General features: G+C 43.5%; 3 protein-coding genes and 1 long non-coding RNA gene across 5 annotated transcripts in view; 1 reads left to right on the forward strand and 3 right to left on the reverse strand.

Annotated features, from left to right (window-relative positions):
- The window catches only part of LOC122871907 (NLR family CARD domain-containing protein 3-like), a 752,187-nt gene that overhangs the window by 664,711 nt on the left and 59,515 nt on the right, over positions 1–27,961 (reverse strand). The gene's annotated exons all lie outside the window — the stretch shown is intronic.
- Positions 201–11,331, reverse strand: LOC122871890 (NLR family CARD domain-containing protein 3-like). 2 transcript variants are annotated; one of them, XM_044187447.1, is made up of 12 exons: positions 10,851–11,290; positions 10,649–10,738; positions 9,693–9,815; positions 9,180–9,320; positions 8,661–8,807; positions 7,909–7,987; positions 7,518–7,746; positions 5,625–7,407; positions 5,364–5,537; positions 4,946–5,119; positions 1,112–1,158; positions 201–957 (listed from the first exon to the last, which is right to left on the reverse strand). In XM_044187447.1, exons 1-12 carry the CDS (start codon positions 10,937–10,939, stop codon positions 368–370), a joined length of 3,666 nt encoding a protein of 1,221 aa, XP_044043382.1. In that variant the 5' UTR covers positions 10,940–11,290; the 3' UTR covers positions 201–367. The 2 variants fall into 2 exon arrangements, with proteins under 2 accessions (XP_044043382.1, XP_044043383.1); XM_044187448.1 differs by lacking the exons at positions 201–957; positions 1,112–1,158 and adding an exon at positions 1,159–2,037 and having other exon boundaries at positions 10,851–11,331.
- Positions 5,397–18,467, forward strand: LOC122872016. Its single transcript, XR_006376977.1, has 3 exons — positions 5,397–5,563; positions 16,337–16,682; positions 16,787–18,467. It is a non-coding gene; the product is annotated as an uncharacterized LOC122872016 (long non-coding RNA).
- On the reverse strand, positions 17,336–27,874 carry LOC122871916 (zinc finger protein 260-like). Its single transcript, XM_044187522.1, has 3 exons — positions 27,822–27,874; positions 25,135–25,735; positions 17,336–22,774 (listed from the first exon to the last, which is right to left on the reverse strand). The coding sequence occupies exons 2-3, from the start codon at positions 25,712–25,714 to the stop codon at positions 21,063–21,065; spliced, it is 2,292 nt and encodes a 763-aa protein (XP_044043457.1). The 5' UTR covers positions 25,715–25,735; positions 27,822–27,874; the 3' UTR covers positions 17,336–21,062.

The following is a 27,961-nucleotide window of genomic DNA, read 5'->3' on the forward strand; positions in this document are numbered from 1 at the left end:
TGTTTGTCACTTAAATGCTTCAGATCATCAAACAAATTCAAATATTAGTCAAAGATAACACAAGTAAACACAAAATGCAGTTTTTAAATTAAGGTTAAAAAACTGTTTACAAGTTTTTATAAGTCGATTACAAGTTTAATCGACTTATATTTGGAGCTCTTATTATTTTTATGATAAAATATGTGTGATCTCATCAACCGTGAGCATGAAAATGTTGGGCTTTATTTCCAGCTGTTAGATGGAGAAGCTTTGAAAATCACTTTGAGTTCATTGATGAATTTATGACAATAACCTGAAAGATTTCTGTAGCTGTGATCCTGTACAGACTCAACTGATGTGTTTCTCTAACAGGAGGAGACTCTCCCTCCTACAGAGAACACAGAGACACTGAGGAACCAGACCTGGACCAGGACCAGGACCAGACTCCAAAGCCAGGATAAAGAGGTTCAGTGAATGTGGTGTTGAAGGTGTGGAGGTGGATCAGTGTGTCAGAGGAGACTCTGTAGAAGGACAGAGTGCCAGCAGGACAGTCCACATACACTGCTACTCTGTCAGAGACAGAGGAGGAGGAGGAGGAGGAAGAAGAGGAGGAGGAGGAGGAGGAGGAGGAGGTGGATGTTCTTCTGTTATTGTGACAGACAGAGTAACCATCATCATCAGAGCAGCTCAGTCTCCAGGACTGATCATTCTCTCCAAACAAACAATCATCTCTGTTTCCTCTCCTGCTGATTCCTCTGTAACTCACTGATATATCAACATCTCCTCTCCACTCGACCTCCCAGTAACAGCGACCAGTCAGACCATTTCTACACAGCAGCTGAGGACACCAGTCATCAAACCTGTCTGGATGATCAGGATATGGCTGATCCTCCTCCACATGTGTCACCTGCCTGTTGTCGTCAGACAGTTCGATATATCTGTTCACTGTGTTTGTGTCGAGTGTGAGTTCACAGGAATCTGATGGAGAGAACGAGACACAACACAGCTGCAGTTATTAATCTATCATCTGTTTGATGACGACATCAGAGACGTGAATGAGTGATGTCACAGTTTGAAGATGGCTGAATGTGTGCTGCTTTGTTTTCATGAATCAAAGTAAAAACACACTTACACTTCCTCAGACCTGGTCTCAGCCATCGGACTCCACCGGGCTCCACCCTGAAAGGAGGAGGGGGTCAGACCAGCACGTCCTCTTTCAGCACGCAGACATGTGTGGTTCACCCAAATATGTGCGACCACATTTGGTATTATTGAGTAAAAAGACCATTCTTTATTTTAATTTGTGTAATTAAGAGCTTTATTTGTACATTTATAATATATCGCCCTGTGTTAATATCGGTGAGTAAAAGAACAAAGTAAGCGGAACCTTTGACTCTGTGGTCGCGCACCCCCGGCTGCCTGCAGCGGGCCAACTTCCTGTTCCCCTTTAGACGCCAGTGATGGGAAGTTCGGCTCTTTTCAGAGAGCCGGCTCTTTCGGCTCCTGAACGGCTCTTCGTTTAGGATTTTTTGTAGGCCTTTATTTTACCAGAACTTTGCCAAAATGAACGGTTTGTGTGTTGGAAACCCTTTCATGTGCAGTGTTTTTATGAGAATCCTTATAACTGCCAAATTTTGTGCATTTATTCTGTTACAAAACCATTCTTTTGTTTAATATTTGAATCAAACATTTTATTGCACTAATTAACAACAAAACAGCAAATAAATCCACAGAACAGAACTAGAACCAAACTCAAGCGAACAGCATTAATGTCCTCAGTGAAGGTTGGCATTCAAACAGTCCGATGCCTCAGCTCGGATGGACGGATCCTGTTTCTTCTCTCTGTGAGTATCTGCCCTGTTTCTGAGGAGATTCTCTCTGAAGGAGCAGAGCTTATACCTGCATGTGTGGGGAAGCCAGCAGATGCTGCTGCAGCTGCTGGTTTTTTGGGATGAGCCACACCAGGATCTGCAGATGGTGTGCTAGCTTGCCCTCTGTCCTCTAACTGCACTGTAGGATGGACAGTCCTCACATGTCTCTGCAGGTTTGTGGTGGAACCTGCTCTGAAAGGAACTTCCATCTTGCAGTGAACGCACTCTGCTTTTATTTCACAGGTCAGTACTTGGTTCAAATTGCCGTAAATGAAAGCCTTAAACTTCGTATTACTTGTGTCTTCGCTGAAAAGTGATATTGTGATGATTTGTGTAACTGTTGGCTCAGTTTGAGAAAAGTTTACTGAACCGCGGCAAAGTCAAGTCGGTAAAGCTAGCCGCGTTCCCGCGAGAGTTGGTCAGCTCGCTGAGTGTGTTTATTTCACAGTAACCTTGGTTTTGGGTTTTGTACTTTATGTATAGTGCTCCAGTGTAATGCTTCAGCCTCCTGATGGGACTTTATTAGAGTTAAAAGACCCATTGTGCACTATTTGTTCATTTAATGTAGAAACTGTAAGAAGAAAAGCCATATAGTAAATGTTTTGGTTTACTATATTGTAACTTTATACTGCGATCTAAGCTAACTAATGTACACTCTGAGGTGCTTTGTCCAGGTTTAAGTAAGATTTATGCACTAATACTAGTCCGGGATAATTAATCTGGAGTTTTGCACCATGTCAGTAGAAGTCAGTGTAATATTAAAGGTCCAGTATGTAGTCTGCACTGCAACTGTAAAAAGGTCAAGTACCAATAAGCAGCAGTAGGAGGTTTTGAGTAAATACAGATACATATTGCAGCGAAATGGACTTTATTTAGACTTTCAAAGCTATTTTTGTAAATGAGACAAGTAAACGCACTTTTGTAAATTGTAAATTCCGTGTGTTTTGATAAGAAATAAGAGACGCAATTTGGGAAAAGACGCGAGTGTACCTGTCGTTCTTTCTTCCACACTCTGCCTTTATTTTACAGACTTTTCTTTTTGTTATTGTGGTCGCCACGCCTGGGACCCGTAACACATGGACATGACATTACTCTCATCCACATCTACACAATCTGTGCATTTACATTATTAACATTGTGTGATAATATGTAAATGTCCCTAACAGGTGGAGTACCTTCACAGTCCACGTCTGAACAATCCGCCCAGAATTATTATTATTTCAGAGCCTGAGATTGGACGACATGTTTTCACGACAGTTAAACGAGTCGCTGTTTGTAGAAAAGGCCGGAACACACTCTGACCAATCAGAGTCAAGAGTCAGCGCGTCGGGCCCTCCCACTCATCACCTGCGCTCAGGTAGCTGAAGAGGAAGGACGGCAGCAGCTGTGAAAGGCTGTTTTACTCTTCTGTTTCCCCGTTTTCTGACTGGTTGAAGTTCTGTGTGCAGCCCAAAACCTAAGTCCTACTTATTCCGTAGCTGTCCCGGGTCTAATGCCTCGCTATCTGGAGACCAGGTTTCTGGGTCTTTGTGAGTTTGCTGCTGTGTGGAGAAAGTTCTGGACTGTGTTACAGTGAAACAGTCACTTGAGTGAGAGGTGGACGGTTTATAAGTTTACAGTCATGTGTTCATATTTGGGTTGTGTTATAGTCGCCAGGGGCAACGTGGAGCCACGTGATCAGCTATTAAAGGTGCAGATCACGGTTTTGCCCTGTAATGGATCAGTGAGTTGTAACTGGTGTGGCTAATTCTCACTTTGTGTTAATGTGCATTAACTGTTTCAGCCTCTTCACACTGGCTCCCAGTATGTTTCAGAATAGATTTTAATACTTCACTGATTACTTTTAAGGCACGTCATGGGCTCTCTCCCTGCTGTATCTCTGGCCTCTTAGTACCGTACACGCCGGCACGTACTTTGAGATCCTCGGCTGAGGTCTTTTGTCTGATCCAGAGACCCGGCTGAAAACTAAAGGGGACCGAGCGTTTGCAGTCAGGCCCCGAGGCTCTGGAACAGCCGGCCCGAGGAAATCAGGTCGGCTGAGTCAGTGATCTCTTTCAAGTCCCTTCTTATAACATACGTTAATCGGAGAGCCTTTCCTGATTTTACCAGAGTTTTCATTTTCTTTAAACTGTCTTTTATTCTCATTTAAAAACGTTTCTTGTTTTTTATGTTTTCTTTTAAAACCAGATGGTTTTATGACGTGTTTGTTTTCTTTTGCTGCCTTTGTGAAGGACTTTGTAATATGGATTAATTTGGATACGCTCTATAAATAAAGATTATTATTATTATTATTGTTATTATTATTATTATAACCATGTCCTGGACCTCTCTCTGTAATGAGATGAATCGGGTAAGAGGGCAAAAATGTATTCCTCAAACTGATTTGGTCAAACAAATCGGCTGTTCAGCGAAAGACTCATCCGACCTAAAATGCGCCACAGGAAGTCATTCCTGCCTGTGGCCATCAAAGTCTTTAACTCCTCCCTCTAAGTGTCAGTCTGTATGACCTTAAGTCGATAAACTGGACATTAATCATTAATATCACTGCAATACTTGAAATAATTGTGCAATATTCTGTGTTTTCAGTTTAATTTATTGATATTACTCATACTTCTATCCACCGTCTCATAATAATCTTAATAAGCTACACTTAACTTGACAGTACATGCACTATTACTTACTACTTGTATTATTTCATTGTATTATTATACCGTACATATACATATACTTGTCATCAACCGGTAATCGACTTTACACTTACAAGTACTTAATTTATCTGACCTGTATTATATTTTTTTATTAGTACTTCTATCTGACGTTATAGTGAGCTGCTGTAACAAAAGAGTTTCCCCTCAGGGATGAGTAAAGTATTTCTGATTCTGATTCTGATATCATGTTTGTTCCTGGAGATGTTCTCCCTGGAGACCTCCTACACAAATATCTCCTTTTCACATTCAACCAGTGTTTCTGTTCTGAGCAAAAGAAAAAGGCTTCCTACATGTGTGATTGTTCATATAACTCTCATATCCACCTTTAACCAAAAAGACCTCTTCTATCAGATTGACTGTCTGTGGCTGCAGCAGGCCACTTCATACCTGAGAGTGTCCAGTCTCCATTGTGGACCCTCCAGTCCAGCAGACAGCAGCTTCACGCCTGAGTCTCCTGGATGATTGTAGCTCAGGTCCAGCTCTCTCAGATGGGAGGGGTTGGAGCTTAGAGCTGAGGCCAGAGAAGCACAGCTTTCCTCTGTGATCAGACAGCCTGACAGCCTGCAAACACACAAAACAACACACATGGCAGATCATCTGAGGGTCCTGCTGCGTCCGTCAGATACAAGAGGAGACTCTCCAAATATATTAATAAATACAGTGACTGAATCAGGGATTCAACAGTAACCATGACATCTAAATGTTAAAGAGGATACAGCCATGCTAGCAGCTCTGTGAATTTAAGTGGAGCTTGAAATTTAGAGAAATAACTTAAATAATGAGACAAACTGTGACTTAATCTGACCTGAGAGTTTCCAGTTTACAATTTGGACTCTCCACTCCAGCAGACAGCAGCTTCACTCCTGAATCCTGCAGGTTGTTGTTACTCAGGTCCAGCTCTCTCAGACTAGAGGACTGGGAGCTGAGAACCGAGGACAGAGCTTCACAGCTTCTCTCTGAGAGGTTACAGCCACTCAGTCTGGAGAGACAACAGTAAGGAAACAAGTAAATTGTTTTTAATTTCTTTCTCCTGTTCATGAATAAGTCCCACTATGTATCTACTTACAGAGCTTTGTTGGAGGCTTTGACCACTGGCAGCAGCCTCAGAAGAGCCTCCTCTGATGCTGAGTATTTCTTCAGGTCAAACACGTCCAGATCTAATTCTGATGACAGTAAGATGAAGACCAGAGCTGACCACTGAGCAGGAGAGAGTTTATCTGTAGAGAGACTTCCTGAACTCAGGGACTGTTGGATCTGATCCACTAGAGAACGATCATTCAGTTCATTCAGACAGTGGAACAGATTGATGCTTTTCTCTGCAGAGGGAGTCTCTTCGATCTTCTTCTTGATGTACTCGACTGTTACCTGATTGGTTTTTGAGCCACATCCTGTCTGTGTCAGCAGGCCTCGTAGGAGAGTCTGATTTGTCTGCAGTGAAAGTCCCAGGAGGAAGCGGAGGAACAAGTCCAAGTGTCCATTTGGACTTTTTAAGGCCTGGTCCACAGCGCTCTGATAGAACTGTGTCACTGCAGATTCATGGTAGATTGATTGTTCCTCTGACAGCAGATTGACACCAGACTTGATGAAGGTGAGATGGACATGAAGAGCAGCCAGAAACTCTTGAACGCTCAGATGGACGAAGCAGAACACCTTGTCCTGGTACAGCCCTCTCTCCTCTCTAAAGATCTGTGTGAACACTCCTGAGTACACTGAGGCTGCTCTGATATCGATGCCACACTCTGTCAGGTCTGATTTGTAGAAGATCAGGTTGCCTTTCTGCAGCTGCTCAAAAGCCAGTTTTCCCAGAGACTCAATCATCTTCCTGCTCTCTGGACTCCAGTGTGGATCTGTCTCAGCTCCTCCATCATACTTGATGTTCTTCAGTTTGGACTGAACCACCAGGAAGTGGATGTACATCTCAGTCAGGGTCTTGGGAAGCTCTCCTCCCTCTCTGGTCTTCAACACCTCCTCCAGAACTGTAGCAGTGATCCAGCAGAAGACTGGGATGTGGCACATGATGTGGAGGCTTCGTGATGTCTTGATGTGGGAGATGATTCTGCTGGCCTGCTTCTTATCTCTGAATCTCTTCCTGAAGTACTCCTCCTTCTGTGGGTCAGTGAACCCTCTGACCTCTGTCACCATGTCAACACACTCAGGAGGGATCTGATTGGCTGCTGCAGGTCGTGTGGTTATCCAGAGGCGAGCAGAAGGAAGCAGGTTCCCCCTGATGAGGTTTGTCAGCAGCACATCCACTGAGGTGGACTTTGTAACATCAGTCAGGATTTTTGTATTGTGGAAGTCCAGAGGAAGTCGACACTCATCCAGACCGTCAAAGATGAACAAAACCTGGAACTCTTCAAACCTGCAGATTCCTGCTTCTTTGGTTTCAGTAAAGAAGTGATGAACAAGTTCCACCAAGCTGTACTTTTCCTCTTTCAGCACATTCAGCTCTCTGAAAGTGAATGGAAATGTGAAGTGTATGTCCTGGTTGGCTTTGTCTTCAGCCCAGTCCAGAGTGAACTTCTGTGTTAAGACTGTTTTCCCAATGCCAGCCACTCCCTTTGTCATCACTGTTCTGATTGGTTCATCTCTTCCAGGTGAGGGTTTAAAGATGTCTTCTTGTCTGATTGTTGTTTCTGGTCTGTCTGGTTTCCTGGATGCTGTTTCAATCTGTCTGACCTCATGTTCATCGTTGACCTCTGCAGTCCCTCCCTCTGTGATGTAGAGCTCTGTGTAGATCTGGTTCAGAAGGATTCGGTTTCCTGCTTTAGCGATCCCCTCAAACACACACTGGAACTTCTTCTTCAGGTTAGATTTAAGTTTACGCTGACAAACTCCAGAATGACTTCCTGAATGAACACACAAAAAATCAGATCAATAATATTTTCCTCCATCTCTTCAGACATCAGTAAATGTCCCATTTATCCAGCATGTTGAATCTTTAGAGAAATCCTATTACTGCTCTGCAGACGGTCAGCCAGCTCCTCCTGCTTCATTCTCCTCAGGAAGTGTAGTGTGATCTTCAGAAATGCCTCTCTGCTGCTCCTCCTCTGCTCTTCCTCCTCACCGTCCAACACCTCCTCATCCTCCCTCTGACTCTCTAAGCATTCTGGGTAATCTGAACTCAGAACCTTCTGCATCTTCTTCAGTTCGTTCTTCACAAAAGTGGCAATGTTCTCCTCCAGCAGCTGGAACAGAACATTATATGAATGACACAATCAAACTAAAATCATGGAACCAAACATCAGATCCATGTTGCACAGACTGACAATCCACTGGTCTGAAAAGTGCAGCGTGGAGATTATTGTGAACACAATAGATGTAAAAGTAGTTGTTGTACATGTACAGACCATAAATACGGAGTCCAGGTGTGTTTGATGCTGCTGGGCAGACTGACCACTGGGAACCTCTGAGCTCTCCTGGTCGACTCTGTGGAGGAATCATGAAGAATTAGCTCACATTATGTCTGTCCACACAGAGACAAACACAAGCTAAAGATCCTTTGAATTAAAGTGTTGATTACAACATTGATTCAGATGGTTTCCCCTGACATTAAAGTGTTGGTCGTACTGCTGATCCCACTGTGAATCAACAGTCCTGTCTGCATTTCTGTGCAGCTTTCAGTTTACTGTGTTGGTTCACCAGCTTGTCTGGTTTAGTCCCTCCAGATCTTATTGACCTCTATAATACTGTGGACACCAACACACAGCTCACACAAGCTAACTGGATGCTACCTGTCCAGTGCAAATTGGTAGTGAGTCACAATAAACTTGTAGCAGGTGAAGTGAGAGAAACATCAGGAAAACCAAAGAGAAAACCAGAGAATACTGGATCAAACCAAAGCTGAGGGTGATTTCACACTGAACTGTGTGTCAAATGAAAGCTAGAACGTACTTCTCTGGGCTACAGGTAAGCAATCAGGTACAGGTGTTGTTTACAGAAGGTGGTACAGCTGTTTATTTTATACTTGTACAACATGCATGTGTTTTTTTCTTTTCAGCTTGTTTGACGCAACACAGGTTTGAGCTTTGGTAAAGGTGAACATTGTCTCCTCTATATATAACAGTTAAAACATCAGTAATATTTTAATGTAACAGCTCACCTCTTTGTAGCAGAGGGTTGTTGTCCTTTAAAATCAATGAGGTGAAGATTTGACCAGTCACTCTTGAAGGACACACAGCTGGGTTCAGGTTCAGGTCCAGGTCCAAGTCCAGGTTTAGGTCCATAAGAGGCTGGTCGCCCATAGATCCTGTTCGACAGGGATGGAAAATCACTTTTTAGTCTCCAGACACAGAAGCTGCTGGAGAAACTAGCAGCTATCAGCAAGAAAAGGATCAACACACCAAAGTTCAATAAGACATGAAGCTGAATGATTTCAGTCTGTGTATCATCGCTTCATTTTCCCGTAAAATATCGGACCAAACCAGGTCAAGTTTAAAACTGAAGTCAAGAGCTGAAGATTGGTTATACTGGTTATACTGGGCAGCTTCCACATGTGAGAATATAAAAGTATGTGAAGAAGAACGATGCTGAAAATAAACAAACAGGTTTAATAAAACTTCTCTGGATAAATAACAGTTAAAACATGAATCAGTGATATTTTAAAGTTTTAACAGATTACCTCTTTGCAGCAGAGGGCTGTCGTCCTTTAAAAGTAATGAAGTGATCCTTTGACTGGTCACTCTTGAAGGACACACAGCTGGGCTCAGGTCCAGGTCCAGGTCCAGGTTCAGGTTCATAAGAAGCTGGTCTCCCATAGATCCTGTTCAACATGGATGGAAAATCACTTTTTAGTCTTCAGACTCAGAAGCTGCTGGAGAAACTAGCAGCTATCAGCAAGAAAAGGATCAACACACCAAAGTTCAATAAGACATGAAGCTGAATGATTTCAGTCTGTGTATCATCGCTTCATTTTCCCGTAAAATATCGGACCAAACCAGGTCAAGTTTAAAACTGAAGTCAAGAGCTGAAGACTGGTTATACTGGTTATACTGGGCAGCTTTCACATGTGAGAATATAAAAGTATGTGAAGAAGAACGATGCTGAAAATAAACAAACAGGTTTAATAAAACTTCTCTGGATAAATAACAGCTAAAACATGAATCAGTGATATTTTAAAGTTTTAACAGATTACCTCTTTGCAGCAGAGGGCTGTCGTCCTTTAAAAGTAATGAAGTGATCCTTTGACTGGTCACTCTTGAAGGACACACAGCTGGGCTCCGGTCCAGGTTCATAAGAAGCTGGTCTCCCATAGATCCTGTTCAACATGGATGGAAAATCACTTTTTAGTCTTCAGACTGAGAAGCTGCTGGAGAAACTAGCAGCTATCAGCAAGAAAAGGATCAACACACCAAAGTTCAATAAGACATGAAGCTGAATGATTTCAGTCTGTGTATCATCGCTTCATTTTCCTATAAAATATTGGACCAAACCAGGACTAAATGTCCTGATCTCTGAGCAGATTTTACTGTTACTGACAGATAACAAACTGAACTGTGGGGTCCGTCAGCAGCGACACTGTTGGCCTGTATTCTAACGTTTGCATTACTAGACTCACCACAAATATCCTGACTGTTATTTACAGACTTTGGTAGGTGAAGCTTTTTAGGACAAAATTCAAAGAGCAGTTTCAGACTAAAGACACTTTGGAAGATCCCCACTTGATTTGTGTAAGTCAGACTGCTGAAGCCTCATATTATCCTCAGCTGAACTTTACAATGTGTTTTTACACAGAACCAGGACTGTGGATTCTGTCCTCCACCACTTCCATTGAAATCACATGAGGAAGAGATCTGTTCAGGGCCAGTGTGCACAGGAGGACCAGTTCCAGCCACCAACAACTCTTTCAGTGTGAATGTGGGCACGTCAGTGTTGTTTAGGGACAGACTGGAAAACACCTGAACCTGTCCTTTAATACTAATCTTCCTCTGACCTTCATCATCATCACTCTAGGAGAACAGGAACATTATAAGGACAACTGGTCAGACTGGACTTAAAGAGGACAAACATCAGCAGTGAGCAACATGAGGAGGGAAATATGAACATTTTAGGTCAGACTGTCCAACAGTTTTAATGCTGACAACTACTTACTCAATCAAACGAATGAGGCGGTCACTCTTGAAGGACACACAGCTGGGCTCAGGTCCAGGTCCAGCAGAGTCTGGTCTCTGCTGCTCTGGGCTTGAACACAACACACACAGAGCTTTGAGTGTGAATAATGATGGTGCAGTGATCTGAGTGCTGAGCTCTGACATGGAGAAGAGTCATGGACAGTTAGAGATCCTCATCTCACCTCTGAGCTCTGGTCTGGCTGCCATGTTCCCCACACAGACTGGTTTTAGAGGGAGGGGCTCCCTCCTCTCTGTCCTCACACTGATTCATGCTGCTGAACTCACATCCACATCAGCTCACACACACTTTGATCTGGAGAGGAAACACAAATCCTTCATCTGCACATCAACTGAAATCCTCCTTTCCATCATTTCTCCTGTAAGAAGATCAGCTGCTCCTCCAGTGATTGGCTGTTACTTTCTGTTTCATATCAGTGTCAGCTGCATGCAGTCAGACAGCAGTGAGGCAGAGGAAGCTGCCATCAGCTGCTGGACTTCTACTATCAGGCCACTAGATGGCGTCATGAAGCTGCAGTGAAGTGCAGATTTAAAATATTCTGAGTATTTGTTCAGACCTGTTCTGTGTGTGCAGTGTGGAGGAGCTACAGCTGTATTGTATTGAGCCGTCCTGTGTTGTATAAAGACAATAAAGCTGAACCTTCAACCTTGATAAGGAGCCCAAAGTCCACAGAGAACCTGAACTTCAGACAAACTAATGTGGCAGCAACAAATATTCTACTTCATCTCTGAGACCAAAGTGTATCTGAACGGCTGCTGTCACTGTTATATTATTACTTTATTATTGTATCACTGATGTGTAACTACAACTCTGTGTTGTAGCTGGCTGAGGTGGAGCCACTTTGAACTGTTTTATACACTTTGAGGAAGTTGAATGTTTAATAGTGAATCTGAATCTGAAAAGTAACAACACGTAGTGAAGTAAACAGTCAAATATAGGCAGATACAGAGCAGAACTATAAAGCAGCAGAAATATTCAAGGAAAGTACAAGTACTTCAAGACTGTACTGAAATGTACTCAGTTACTTTCAACGACTGGAGGTCACACGCGCACACAGATCCTTCCAAAATAAAAGACTGGCAGGCTCAATAAAGCCCTTCCAGAAAATATTACAACATTCATTTAAAGGAAATCTCTTTGATTTGATTATTGATCACGTTTAAGTTCAAACTGACATCATTTATAATTATTTGATTATTCATTAATTATAGTTTTATAATGTATTTATTTAATAACAATAAAATACAAGCTGACTTACATACTTAGCTCGTGTTAACGAGTCAAACACTTCAGACGGGTTACATTACCTTCAGCTGCAGCTTCAGAGGAGAAAACTATCTGCGACTCGACGTTCAGAGAAAGTCAAACTGAACTTTGAACAGGAAACACCCAGAGAGGCGCGCGAGTGTTACATGTTCATGGACATGCTCACTTGAAAGCAGCTTTGTGAGTTTTAACTGAGTGTTGGTTACTATGGTAACTTAGTCGGTCAGTTAAAAACAGTTATCTGGTTTAATCAAAGAAAAGTGAAACAATCCTTTTCTTCAATGTAGATTTTTCCTAAAGAGACTAAAAGCAGTGATTTCTGCTCCAGTCTGACTCTGAACTCAACACGTTAAACTTCATATCAGACGACAAACTTGAGTTTTGTGTGAGTTCACGTTGTTAGGTGAGTAGGGAAGCTTCCCAGCATGCAGCAGGAGAAGCAGGCTCATGAGGCTTTCCTCAAGATGAAGTGCACCAGGTTCAGACTCCCGGACTCGGGAGGAAATGAACCATGTTGCAGGTGGAGCTCAGAGAGCAACCTGCTGCTCAGCGTCAGCAGAACCAAGCAGCTGACGGAGATTTTAGGAGCAACAAGACTCCCACTGTCTCCATCAGTGGAGCTGAGGTGGAGCAGGTGGACACTTTCAGACTCCTGGAATCAGCATCACAGAGAACCTGTCGTGGTAAACCAGGTCCCAGTTCAGGGACTTGTTGGGAAAATGAAGATACATAAGCTTACTGGGGCGCCATGGAGTCAAATAGTCTGAGAAGCTCTGCTGTAGAGAACTAAAGGCAGGACGACTACGACCTAAATACTACATTTAATACTCCACCGACACATCAGCCCTAAAACTGGGTTGTTTTCTGTACAATCGTACTGTACGTACTGAAAGCACAAACACCAAGTATTGCTTCAGTTAACAGACAAAGCTCTTCAGCTGGTATCTTCACTTCCACATAAAAGTCTCAGCACTAATGTCACACACAGCCGCCCGACTCAGACTGAACCTGCAGGCATCAGCTGGAGGTGGTGGTGGAGGTACTCGCTGTGACCACTGGAGGGTAGTTTGACTATTCTACACCTCCTTCTCTTCTACCTCCTTTTCTACTTCCTCCACTCCTTCTCTCCTCCTTCTCTCCCCCTCCTCCCCTCTTTTCCTCCTCCTCTCCTCAAACCAGCAGCTGGCAGCAAACAGACACCTGAAAACTGGTTTTCCTGCGTTCCACAGCTGACGAAGCGAGAACAGAGAGGAGGGCTTGGTTTGTTGGCACAACTTCAGTTTAGACTCTAGTTGTTGTTTTTACAGTGAAGGCCGACTCAAAGCTCACAAGGAAACATGCATTCAAAATGGCTAAACCCACTCCCCTTTCCGTGAAGAGTGAGAACCGGCCAGTCACAAGACGTAGACGTGGTGGGAAAAATGAGCCAAACTCTAGTAAACTCACTGACAAAGCAGAGGGAGATGGTGTCACCTTGTGTAATGGTTACAATGCACTGACATTAAGTCTGGAAACACGAGTCATTTACTGCTGCTGAACCTTGTCCACACATGTGAAATGAAATGATGTTGACTTTGATCCAAATCTTACCCTGTTATCATCCTAGTGATTATTTCGCAGATAAACCTAGTAACCTGCGCCCCCTAAAAAACGAATGGCTCTGGAAAGGAAGGACCCCTCAGATCCGGCTCCTTAGAAAGAGCCGTAATTCCCATCACCGCTTTCAAACGTGTAGAACAACGACATCAGACTCACTCACATTGTTCCTGTGAATGTCCGTCAGATCGGCAGCTTGCTGGCGTCTTGTCCAAGTCTGTCTGTAAAAAGAGAGACCTGCTCGTTTGTATTATGGTGACTCCACCCATAAAGTGTCTGCAGGCTGCTGTCTCAACATCGTTACGTATGGATGTGCACGTGTGTGTGTGTGTACATTTAGTTGTTTATTTAAGAGATGGATCCTCCTCTTGTTGTTTATTTTACTATTACCTTTTTTTTAAGTGTGTCTTTTGTGTGTTAAAAGAAAACCTGTTGGAGTTTGTGTTATTCAAAAATTTGACAGTAAGATTTTCATTTTCACTGCAAATGTATATCGGTTCCAAATATCGGTTATCGGTCTCCTTGATTACTAATAATCGGTATCGGCCCTGAAGAAACCGGATCGGTCGACCCGTAGTCCTGACCTGAGAAAGAAACAAGCATCGGTCTGTTCCCCACACAGAGTGGTTTTAGACGGATGGCTCTGGTAAACATATAGACATATTTCTATATATATATATTTTATATAAATAAGAACTTGTACTGACATAATGGAACTAATCTGCACAAAATATTGTTTTTGTCACAAAAACTGAAAGTTACATACTAATAACATAAATCAATTGATTTACAGCCAAAACGTTACTGCAGATGAAGAATTTCCAAAAACAGCAAAGTTGCAGTAATAGTATGAATTGTAGTTGAAATATAGTCAACAATGCATGATGATGATTAAACGTAATTTCCTCGCAATATAAAATCAATACTTGGACATTTGAACAGTTATATTACTCCTTAGTTGTTACTTGAGGTTTCCAAGCATTTACCTGCAAGGGCCTCCGACTATAGAAGGACTGGCAAGAAATTCCTGAGGATTTCTGACCATCCGTCGGCCATTTTGGTTTTGAGACATTTTTGTTGCACTTACAACGGCTGGCCAGAGGGCGGCGGTGTTTGGGATGACACACTAGCGTCCACTGTGGTGGCTGATGTGCAACTAAACCATCAAAACCCATACATCCAAGAAAACGGCTCTTGAATAGCGGTCCACTGTAGTGACCACTATGCTGAAGGACAGCTGAGACCTGGACTGGGTCTTCAGTGAAACCAGGTCAGTCTCAGTGTTGGAAGGTTTCTGTATCTGAGCTCTTAACACTTCATCCACGCCGTAACTTCAGAGCATTAAGAGTTAAAGATAAAGCTCAGCCAAGTTGATCCAAGCTGTCAGACCAGTTCAGACACTCGCTGCATTCCTCACTGATGACGGAGCTCAGACCACAATCAGACTGCTGTCGGTTCTACTTGAGAAACATTAACGATATTACGTGGAAATCTTTCTAAAATCACTGTTCTTTAACTCGTAGAGAAATTCTACAGCATGTTTCAAACGGCCAATCAGCATCAAGACACATCTCTACTGTACAGTTTAACAGCGTTACATCACAATGTGATCAAAGTGTTCATCAGACATTTACAGATTCCTCTGGTCGGATTCTCACCTGCTGAACTCACTTCAGGTCAACGTAGAGACACTTTCCACCTTCACGTGTGGAGGAAACACTCGTCCGTCCTGGTGTCTGTGTGCTGGTCTGACCTGAGGACGCCGTCACACCCTCATAACTTCAGAGTCAAAGTCTAAAACACATCCGTGTGACGTCAAAACCAGTCTAACCTGTGGCAGAAACCCATTCAGCGTCAGAGAAATCACACATCAGAGGGTGGAGTTCTACTACCTGTCCACTAGATGGTGCTAACTAAGTTCTTTATACTACATGTACTTTACTGCAGTACTTTATACTACATGCTCGGACGGATTATATTTACAGTCAGGTTACAGCTTTAGTTCAGACTGTAGTTGCAGATGGACAGTCGTTTGTTTGGGTGCAGCTGTCGGAGCAGCGAGATGGAGAATAAGATCAGTTACCTGAACAGTAAAACGGCTGTAAATACTCAACAGGTCGACGCTGAGGATCGTACACATTTAAACAGGAAATAAAAATAGAAACAGCACGCGTAAAAAAATAAAGATGCATGAAAACCAAATCTAGACGAGCTTTATTCTTATTGATTGCACCGCTGATTAATTCAAAAGCACTGAGTGGTGTTACTTCCTGTTTGTTTAAATCAAATGCAAATAAAAGGCTCAAAGTGAGCTGATCTCATTCTGTACTGCAATGTCTCAGACGAACCTCTGCAGCTCTTTTACATTTAAGACAGATTTTATTCTGCAGTTTGCCAGTGGGAGTAAAAGTGAAGGATTTTTCCTTTTATGTTTCACTTTAGTCCAAAATTGTCGTATGTGCTGTGTAGTGGTATGTGGACCCAAAAGCAGATTATCAGGAAGCGGTATCAGGGTGAAGTAGCTGGATGACTACAGTGTTTATTGGGTGGTGGTATGCAGGCAAGTACAGGCAGACCGGTAGGCAGACAGGTAAGGAACAGACAAAAGGCAGATAGGTTACCGGCTGGCAGTGGTGGAAGCAGGGGAGTGAGTCCAAGGTGGCAAACAGTTCACAAGGGAGCAGGCAAAATACAATAGTTTACCTCTCTGGCCTCCTCGTGTTGCAAGCTTAGTGATGTCCCTGTTTGATTTACCTCTGCCTAATTCAGTCGGTCTTTGTGCTTCAGACCAGGCTCACCTGCCTGCCTGCTCTCACCTGACACTCCACGCCGTCTCCAGCAAGCCACAATGGATTCATCCACCCATCAGCCTGCCTCAGTCTCCCTCAGCTACTGCCACTCCGACTCCCTCGGCTCCCTCAACCCTCTCCATCTCCATTCCCCACTGCCCTTTACAATAACTGCCCCTTTTATCACGGTTTGTCTCTGAGTCTGCTTCTGGGTACAAATCTGCAAATCCTAACGGAAACACTTTCAACACAACTGCTTCACAGTGATTCTGTGCTTCAGAAAGCTTCGTTTCCCCCATAACTACTCAGAACCGCTGTGTTCCTCTTGACGTCGACCTTCAAAGGTTTGTCTTGTTTTCAGAGAGTGAGATCAGTGTAGTGTTTAGATGAGTGATAACAATGTTGGAGTGTTAACAGTCTGATGACTCTAACCTTGTTTTCCATGCAGCCTCCAACTCGCCTTCCTCTTCATCAGTGGGATGATGCTGCCCTCTGCTGGACTGGAAGAATTCAACAATCTGAACGTTTTCATAAAGGTGTAGGCCGCACAAAACCTTTAAGGGCACATTCACTAAATGTAAAGAAAGCCGGTTTGTCTCAGGCTGTGATACACTATATGGCCAAAAGTATGTGGACAGGGTAACATGTGACTGTGACATCATGTCCACTCTTCTGGTTTCAGTCTTTCCAGCAGATGTTGAACCTGTTGCAGGGATTCGTTCCCATTCAGACTCCAGAGCATTAGTGAGGTCCAGCACTGATGTTGGTGACTGGTCCAGGTCTGGATCACAGTCAGCGTTCCAGTTCATCCCAAAGGTGTTGGATGGGGTTCAGGTCAGGGCTCTGTGCAGGCCAGCAAAGTTCTTCCACACCAAACAGGGAAAAACCCATTTCTTTATGTATATACGGCGTCCACAGACCTTTGGCCACATACTGTATCTTTCAGCTGAATCAGTCAGTAGTCCTGACCTGAGAAAGACAACAAACACACTCACAGTAACATTCTGCATTTATTGGAACAAGAGCCAGAATTCAAAACAACACATGACAGAAGAAACAAGTCAACGGCATTTCCACCATTTAATGATCAGAGTGGCCATCTTTAAAGGACTGGAAGTGGAACAAGTTTACAGGGGAAATGAGCGGCCATCTTTAAGGGACTGGAAGTGGAACCAGTTTACAGGGGAAATGACTGACCAAGCAGTCCTCTATCACCCTGAGCTACTGGACTAGACAGGTGGACTTGGTTTCTTGGAACTTTTCACTCTTTCCTTTGGATTCAGCTTTCAAAACACAGTGAATCACCGGAGTCTCGAACCCACGACCTCAAAACTTGCAGACAGTCCTAACATGCTGAGCTATTGTACCAGATTAGTGACCCTTGTTTCTTCACGCATTTCACTCTTCCTTTAAACAGCAGTTTTCAAAACACACTTCGAATCCAGATTCTCCAGACTGCCAAGCAGTCCTGCAGCAGCCTGAGCTACCGGCCTGGAGACCTTCTGTTTATTTCTCTTAGCTCAGGGGACATTAAACTGAGGCTTCAGCAGTCAAAGACAAATCAAGTGGTGACCTTCCAAACTTCTTCTCTGGACTGTGGTTCCTAGCCAGGGCAGGGATATGCTACATGAAGATGTCTGACTAATCCTGTGAACAAGGAAACAGCTCCAGGTGGAAGGACTGACCGTCACAATCCCCTCCTTCCCTTTTCTTCTTCTTCATCCCTCTCTCCATCACTACCCCTCCCTCCTCGATATTTGGACTATTTGGTATAATATGTGCAACAAGTACACATTTACGTGTCAAATAACTAAACAAAGTATATAAGTAGACATGTATTAGCCTCCATCTTTTTCTTCTTCCTTTCTATCCATCTTATTCTCTCAGTCGTCTTTCTTTTCTTTGTCTTCTCTGCATCATCTTTTTCTCCCGTCTCTTTGCTTCCTCTTTTCTTTCTCCACCTCTTCTTTTTCTTTCCTCTCCTTTCTCTCTCCTGAGGTTTCTCTTGTCGTCGTTTGCATGATCGAAGGTGATCCGATGTGAAACGATCGTCTACAGAGACATTAAACCGAAACAGGAAGCAGTGGATCATGCAGAACATCACGGAGGATCAGCAGAGAATTTCTTGACAAAATTGCACCAAATTACTCAAAACCTGAGCGCATAGATACAGCATTTTAAATAACAATAATAGTTGTAACTACCTAGTTTCAGAAAGTGAAATAAAGAATAAATAAAGAAAACATCTTTATAAATTCGACAATACATATGTGACAGAAACATCTCAAGTTATTCAAAACGTAACGAAAGTTGAATACGTCGACCGCTCGTCAGCTAGCTTTGGCTAACAGTTTTAGTTTAGTTTTACCATTGTGATTGTGATGTTCATCAGTTTTAAGTGTAAAAAATTCACGTGGCTTTGGCGCCACCCTGTGGTCATATCAGGTACTCCACGGTCTCATACAGATCCAAGACTGCCGCTGAAAAAGTTAATGTCTATGTTTAGATGATGATGATCAGTTTTTCTCACAAAAAAGGGACTTTTATGGCTACAAGGGCTGTTAGCTGGCTAACGTAACTTCAGTGAACATGTTAGCTTACTGCATTAGCTGATCAGAAGACAAGCAGACCCCGGAAGTAAACCTGGAAGCTAGAAAACTTTTTTGGGGTATGCGCCAGGCAAGCAATTCTCATTTGAATGAATAGCTGCAAATTTGGCATTCGGTATCCAGTTCTCATAATACATCCGTGGCTTCACCGCCCAAGCTGCCTCATCCTTTTGCTGGTGTGCTCGACAGCATGACAACTATAGTAACTTAGCTTGGAAAATAGCGATATGGGGCACTGAATTTGATGAATTTATGTTAATCAGGGAAAACAATAGATGCTGCCAGAGCGGAGCGTTTCCGGGGCTGGTGTAGGTACCAGATCTGCTCGGCCTGGCAGATCTGCTTTACTGTACAAAAACACAGAACCTTTCTAACTATTCACTGATTTTGATGAAACTGGATCATATTTTATAGAGTTTTAAGATGGACAGATAGCTTTAAAGTAACCACTAAATGCTACTAACTGTAGCTGCCGTTAGCTAGTAAGCTCAGTTAGCCATGCAGCTAGCAGCCCTATTAGCTTAGCTGAGTCTGCCCGGACTGGAAGCTCGAGCACCAGGCGAGTGTTGGCATGTACACTGTTAACACAAGAGCTTTGGGCCACCAGGAGGAGGAGGTTTTCAGGCCCAGGCTCCGGGCTCTCAGCAACAAGTAAAGCCATCTGTCCATCAAGAAACTAAACTTCCTTCAACACTGAAAAAGCACTCTGCGAGACATACTGAACAACCTCCAAAAACTTACAGAGTAGTCCTGAGCAGAGTAGTCTCGCATAGCCTGACTCATCTCTACACTGGAGAAAGCGCTATGAGCAGAGCACTTCTATCGCTTTAGAACTCACAAACTCAAAACTTCTAGGCACAGGCTTCAACACACTGAGCTATTGGGTAATCGTAATCATAACCGCCTCCTGTGCATTACACATTTTCTTAGTAACTTCTAATGATTTACAATGGATTCATATCAATATCACAACTGAAGGGTTTCTCCCGTGTGTGGATTCTCGGTCGCTGCACTGAAATCAAAACAAATAACACCTGATTTTAGAAAATACCTGAAACAAGTCAATATTCTTTATTCACTGGAAGATTTGTGATGAAAAGAAAACTTTACAGAAGGTTTATCAGACTGTAATGACCTGGTAGGAAGGAGATGTTCTGCAGAGAAAGACCATCAAAGTAAATGTTTAGCCGAGTTAAATGAGGCTTTAAAGTCTTCATAGGTCCAAAAGTCTGGACCCGGTCTAAAACAGACCTCAGGTAAATCAATGTCACGACCCGATGGTACCTGGACCAAATGCATTGTGAAGTTCAGGGGACGTTAATCTGAGGCTTCAGCAGTCTGAGTTCGACACATCAAGTGGGGATCTTCCAAACTTCGTCTTTTTTCTACAGAACTCCCTCTTTATGTTTCCACAGACTGTTTCCTTGCTGAGCCGGGGCGGAGGGATATGTCTATAACAAGACAACTGCAAGAAACATCCACACGAGTCCCGAGACGAAGATACCCAGTTGAAGAACGATTACAGCAACCAACAACTCTCTCAACACACATATGGCATCTGAGTACTGTACGGAAACAGGCCAGAAACATCTGAAGCTCTGCTTTAAAGGCAACTGAGTAAATCCAACACATCAGCCGTCCAACTGTCTCAAAGCAAAGTTTGTCTCAAGACTTGTGATGTGACCGAAATAACACAAATACAGTATGAGCAGTTTAAGAATCAACTGTTCCTGTTTTACACATAATGAGAGATCAATTCAAGACCGGGAGAGTCCATGAAATTAGAAGTAAACTGTGTTATTGGGAGTTAAGTCTAGTCATTTCATTCAGAAATCAGGTTCACATGTTGATGACATAAAATTCTTTTAGCCAATTTTAAATCAATGAATACATGTAAAACCAAAAAGCACAATTCCCAGAAAACAACCAAATAATGTAGAAACAAATAAAAACAGAATTAAAAGGGTCACGTGGCTTAATCACATCTGAAAAGATGAAGCTCGACTTATTTTGGAGTCTGTATCAGTTTTGAACTGATCAGTGTTGAGCCAAGTCTTGCCCCCAGTACTTCAAATCCTGCTGGAAGGAATCGGCTCAACAAGCATCTCTGCAGCTTCATTTACTGCCGCTGCTCTCACCAGCACACTTGTGTCTTTTTATATGAGCGAGCTGAGTGAATCTTGTATCACAAACACTGCAACTGAATGGTTTCTCCCCTCTGTGGATTCTCATGTGTTTGGACAAATGGCCTCTGTTACCAAAACTTGTTTTACAAACTGAGCATGTGAAAGGTTTTTCTCCTGTATGAACTCTCATGTGTGAGCTTAAACTTGAGCTTCGCGCAAATCTTCTACCACAGACAGAACAACTAAATGGTTTCTCCCCTGTGTGGATTCTCATGTGTTGGGACAAAGAACTTCGGTCACCAAAACTTGCTTTACAAACTGAGCATGTGAAAGGTTTTTCTCTTGTATGAACTCTTATGTGTGAGGTTAAACTTGAGCCCTGTGTGAATCCTTTACCACAGACAGAACAACTGAAGGGTTTCTCCCCTGTGTGGATTCTCAAATGTCGTGTCAGATGTGGCTTTCGTGCAAATCTTGTACCACAGACGTAACAACTAAATGGTTTCTCTCCTGTGTGGACTACCATGTGCACCACAACATCTCCTCTCCGTTGAAAAGTTTTTTTGCAAACGCAGCAGCTGAAACATTTTCCTTCTGAATGAACTCTCATATGAGACCTTAAGGATTTCTTCCAGTGGTATCTATTACCACAAACTGAACAACTATATGGTTTCTCTCCTGTTTGGAGTCCATCTTGTTCCTGCAGATGTCCCTTGTGGCCAAAGCTTGTAGCACATTCAGAGGAGCTACTTGATGTTTTTCCAGTATTACATTCCTGATCACTTACAGGTACTTCATTGTTTTGCAGAGGGTTTAAACCTGACCGAGGTTCCCTGGTCTCCTCCCAATCACAACTGTCATCAGTCTCAGGTTCAGAGGAGTCTGACGTCTTGTCCTGAGTGGCTGGTTCTGGTTCTCCATCTGCTTCTGTTTTCAAATGTTCTGCATCGCTGTTCTCTTCAGTTTGGCTTTGATGAAGCTGTGAGGACTGACAACCAACAAACTGATGGTTTTTGAGCTGATAAAGTCGAGCGAATCCTCTGTCACAAACAGTGCAGCTGTATCGTTTCTCCCCAGTGTGGAGTGCCATGTGGTCTGTCAGACTCACCTTTTGTATAAATCTTTTACTGCAAACTGAGCAACTAAATGGTTTCTCTCCTGTGTGAATTCTCATGTGTCTCTTCAGATTTGAGTTTTTGCTTAATTGCTTACCACACTCAGAGCAGCTAAATGATTTCTCACCGCTGTTATTTTTCAGAGGGTTTAAACCTGACTGAGGTTCCCTGGTCTCCCAATCACAACTGTCATCAGTCTCAGGTTCAGAGGAGTCGGACGTCTTGTCCTGAGTGGCTGGTTGTAAACATCTATCTGGATCTGAGTTCCTGGCTGGTTCTGGTCCTCCACAGTCCTCTCCATCAGCTTCTGTTTTCATCTGTTCAGTGAGTCTTTGATGAACCTGTGAGGACTGAGGTTTCTCTTCATTGTCTTCTTCACTCTTCACAGGAACAGGAGTGAATGTGAACTTGATGATATCCGCCTCCTCCAGCCCTCGAAGCTGCTCTCCCTCCTGACTGGTCCAGAGTTCCTCCTGTTCCTCTTTAATGTGTGGGGGCTCTGGTGGGTCCTCCAGGTCCAGACTGGGGCTCCAGTCCTGCTGCTCAGGGGGATCCTCTTCTTTACTCACCGACAGCAGCTGGACGTCTGTGGAGAATAATGAAATACAGACACACGTTTTAGAAAACTGTCGTTTCCTGTTAACATTTGTCAGACTCACTGCTATGAATGGGTTTTTGAAACAGTTATGTTTTTTAATAGACTCTGATATTGATAGATCTTGTCATATTGGTCCATATCTAGCCAGGGGTGTTAAACTGGGGTCATAGAAAAAAGAGTTCGGGGAGTATGGTCGTCTTTATTGCTGCTATTGTTCCAATTAGTGAGATGGACAGGTTGAGCTCTGACAGCCTGGTTTCCAGGACATTAAAGACTGGACGCCTCAAAAGCTATTGCTGCTAAATGAACTGATAACTGAGGTAGTTCTCTTTGGCCGAATCCACCAGCTTTCTGTGCGCGAAACTCAGCCCACTGTCATCCTTTGTGAAACCACGTGCAAAAAAAAACCTTGGGATGATTCTTGACCCAACTGCGAGTCTTAGCCAAAGTAAAACCTTTCCTATCATTCAATGATTGTGAAAAAGTAATCCATGCTTTTAAAACCGCCTGCCTTGACTACTGCAACTCCTTGTACGTGGGAGCAAGTCAGTCCTCACTCTTTCGTCTGCAGTATGTGCACAACGCTGATGCAAGGTTTTTAACTGGTTCCCGCAAGCGAAGGGGATCATCATTCCCCTGTACTTGCCTCCCTCCGTGTCAGTTTTAGAGTTTAGACGTTTCAATTTAAAAACTTACCGTTTGTCTACAAAGCATTTCGTGGACTGGCGCCCCCTTACCTATCTGACCTTTTAACTCCTTATACCCCAACTAGGGCACTCAGGTCTGCTGACCAGCCATTTCTGGTCGCCCCTCGGGCTCGGCGGAAGCTTAGGGGTGACCATGCCTTTTCAGTGGTGGTGGAACAAACTGTCCCAACCAAACCAGATCTGCCCGCTCTACTAAGTCACTCAAAGCACAGCTCAAGGCCCGCCTCTTTTCTTCCGCTTTTAAATGTACCTAAATTGCTATTAATTTGCCTTGCGCTCATCCTGGGTATATGCACGATTTGTTGTTGATTGTTGTTCTGTTTTCTGCTGCATATGTTTGTGAAGCCCATGTTGTTTTAAATGTGCTATAGAAATAAATTTGACTATTACTGTAGTTTCATTGTGGTATGGAATGTTTTTATTTGTCAGAAAAGCAGCTACTCTTTTTTTTTTTTTAGGGAATTGTATTATGCAGAGAAAGTTTGATCTATCTTTGTCTTTGGGGTTACATGTTCTGATGCTGCGAGATGTGTTTCCTGTAGAAGGCAGATTAAGGACTTTTGTACGTTTTTCCAGTGACCCGTTGCAGCATTGAACTTGAGGGATGACATTATGAGTAATGTGGTGGGTTAGTGTTGATTATTATATCTCAATTGCCTCCATTGTTTCCTGTGATGGGCCTCCTATTCATGCAGGTTAACATAAGGTTTACATATGCAAGAAAAACAGTGCAGAGGAAGCAAGCAATCAACACACGAAAAAGAAAACAAGACAGAGTTACACAAATACAGAGATTAACTAGGAGACTGTGAGTAATGATGGCTATCGGACCAACTAACTGGACACACACAGAGACACAGAGACATATTCTACCAGGTGTAAATATAATTAGGTAATCTAGATACGAGACGCATTTTAATGCCGGCTGTTAGGCTAACTAACTTTTTAGCTAGCTAGCAATGTAATGTTTTGTTAAGAAATACAAAGCAGCCGAAATTATTTATTTAAATTTGGGTTAGCAAGCATCTCCATATTGATTAAACTATTTAATTTTGGTTTACATCAATAAACTTGGATTTACTAAACGGAGATTAGTTTTTTTTAATTGTGCAGCAGAGCTCTGCGTAATCTGGATTTACTCATTTTAAACCTAGTTTTGCTAAACTCTGATTAGAACTAACCTTAGATTAAACGAATCCTTGTTGGTGCAACCCAGCCATAGTATGCTATAATAGTCCATGCGGTATCATAAGTTATCTTTGTATGTGTAAATTGAAGTACATACTGATATATAAATGTAATAACGCATGCTTCATCATAATGTTTTCATGCATTTAAAAGAATCTATGTTGCATCATAAGTGATTATTACGTAAGTCGCCTTATCTCTGCGGCAACTGGTGTACTGACATGAGTTTGATATGTAAAACTGTAGGATTAGCCAGTGTCTATTGCTTTTTCTAAAATGTTCAAATGTTTGTGGTCAGTGTCACGCTATCTCCCGAACACAGACACTTGCCATTGCCAGCGCGTTGTTTCATCTGCTTCACAAAGTGCTGATTAAGACAAAGGTCCATAATAGGATCTGGAGGCGGTGGTGGGATCGAGCCAGGCTTGGGGTCATGTGTAAGGTCAATCTTACCTGCTGAGTTGCAGCAGAATCCTTTCCTCTCCTCTTTCCATACAAAGGCACCACGACGTGAGCGTTTCGGACATTGAAGCGGCGAGGTCCCGTGAAGCTTCTCTCGGAAGACGTCAGTATCATCATACCGTGCGAGGTTGTGATTGTCATGGCGCGCCTGCTCCAGTCGTGCGCGGTGCCCTTCCTGATAGTGCATGGCGTCCCTTGCCTGCCAGTCCTCTTGCTGCTTATCGGTCTCCTCCTCTTGCACGCGTTCGTGAAAATGAAGGTTACGTGCCTCGCGCACCGCTCGCATCCCCGGCGTTTCCTCTGCCCTCGCGTTAGCGCTGCATGCAGCATTGTTTGCCCGATGCTCCGCTTGCATCTCCCGCATTTTTTCTGCCCTCCTGTTGGAGTTGCGTGCGGCGTTGGTTGCCTGGCGCGCCGCTCGCATCTCCAGCGTCTCCTTGTCTCGCGCACGGCTGTGGCTCGCCCGATCCCGAGCTAAGCGTGCATCTCGTGCTTCCTCTGACTCAGCTGCACGTGCACGGCGCTTTGCCTCACGCATACGCTCCCGCTTGGCACGGCTATCTTTAGGCATGACAGAATCAGCGAAGGTGGTCTGCAACACAGATTAGATGTCACAGTCAGTGTTTAAACTCTGGTGTCGCGCACACTACCGTCCACTTTCCACAATGGCAGATAAAACGGACAGTTAAAGGGATAGTTCTGGGTTTTTAAGTATGCCATTAGCAGACTGTTTACACTGAAGTAAACTCAAGCAAGACAGTCCATCACATGACTGATGGTGTGTTGGTGTTGCACCAAATTTTGTGACCCATCAGATTCTGTGGCCCAAATGGGAAGTTAAGCTATGCTGCCTTGGCAGAAAGGGTTAGGATGGACACAGAATCTGATGGGTCACAGAATTTGGTATAACACTGGCCTCACCCAGGCAGCGGCCCCCTCACATCTCCAAAAACGTTGCAGCAAATTTACACACAGGCGTTATTTGGATAAACTGACCACATACTGGGAATCTAAATCGTTGCTTTCTCGCCTGAAAAAATATCAAAACGTCATAAATTGACATATTAACAGGTTTTAGCCTGGCTCAAAATCTGAATATCTCTGCAGACCGGAGACTTTGAATGGGCGGGGTAACTGTCATACATTATTTAATTTGGCCAATCAGAGGCTTACAATCCTCTGTCAATCAAAAACTAATTTCACCAATAAGCAGCCTGAACCAGCTGTCAATCACTTTTTAATTCGGCTAATCATCGCTCTCTTAAGGAGGAGGTTCGACGCGAAGAAGCAAACTTCGTTTCTCAGCGTTTCGATCCGAAGTTTTCAGCTCTAAGATCAAAGTATCCGCAGACAGCAACTTCTTTAATCAACATTTTAAAGCGGAAGCAGACAGAATATATATAGTATTTTATAAATTACACGTTGCAAGTTTTGTTGGAAAGCTAGACGCTGGCAGCTAATGAACTACCAGCATGGAGGCTGCAAGCTAATGTTAGCTAACTCGCTAACCTCTATGGGAAATCACAGTAGTAAGCTAACAGGCTAGAAAAGCAGTGGAAACCGGCAGTGCAGTAGCGCCCTCACCTTACGAAGGGCGGAACAAACCTTTAAACTCGGCCTTGTAGATCAAACTTGGGAGAAGATTCAGCAGCTGGACTGTTTTACTTCTCGTCTCAGATGTGTTCAGAAACAGATTTTGGCGGACTGCTGAGGTGAACTAAGGGAACGTTTACGTAACTTAATACAACATAACTTTACTGCGCATGCTCAAACCCCATTGGCTGACAGAACTCGTGCCCTCAGGAGGGTTCAACCCTTCTCCGCCCACCGGGCACCGTCCTGGGAAAATTAAGGCTCGCTAGCTACGCTAGCTAATGCTAGCAGCCAGAAACAAACATCTATGATCCGCTGTCCGTTTGATAATCTGATCCCAGAACTCGGTTTCCTGCGGTGGTCGTTCTAAAACGAGCAGCGGTGAAAGTTACTATGTTCTGTTACGGTCAAGGAGTTGATAAGCAGACCGCGTTAGCTAGCGCGCTAATTAAAACATCCATACAAAACAAATGATGGATGGAGCGCGAGTTGTTTGCGTACCTCTCCCCTTATAATACTGTGAAGCGATTCGCTGAATTAAAAAGTTCCAACTGGTTCGGGCAGCGTATTGGTGAAAACAGTTTCTGAGGATTGTAAGCCTCTGATTGGCCAGATAAAGAACGGTTACCACGCCCTCTCCGAGTCTGCAGAGACACAAACTTACAAAATCTCCGCCACTGCACAGTGTGAAGAGACGCAATGCATTGTGGGCCGGCTGAGTATGCCCACATCACATACACAGAAATTACTGCTAACGTTGAGTTAGTAGCGTATCATCCGGGCATTTCTCGCGCACACAAAACCCACACTAACGTACACAAACTCGACTTAAAGGCATCCTCAGTGTGAACAGCACGTTAGAGATCCAGGACACTGCCCTCTCATTGCTAACAGCTAGCCGTTTGGGATCAGGCTATTTCCGGGAACAACAGCGCTCACTCCGATAGTCTAATCCCAGACTGAGCAGAGTTAGGATCCGCATTACAGCTAAACTAGCGTTCATCTTAACTGCTGTTGTTGCTAACAGCTAGCTCTTTGGGATCAGATGATGTCTGAGTTTAAAGAAAACACAGTGGCAAACTTACACCTCCGCTCTCCTCTTCCTCTTCCTCTTCCTCTTCCTCTGCTGCAGCTTCTTCTTCTTCTTCTTCTTCTTCTTCTTCTTCTTCTGCTGCTGCTGCTGCTGCTGCTGCTGCTGCTGCTTCTTCTTCTTCTTCTTCTTCTT

Source organism: Siniperca chuatsi, linkage group LG24 (assembly GCF_020085105.1).
Source record: "Siniperca chuatsi isolate FFG_IHB_CAS linkage group LG24, ASM2008510v1, whole genome shotgun sequence".
Classification (NCBI taxonomy): Eukaryota; Metazoa; Chordata; class Actinopteri; order Centrarchiformes; family Sinipercidae; genus Siniperca; species Siniperca chuatsi.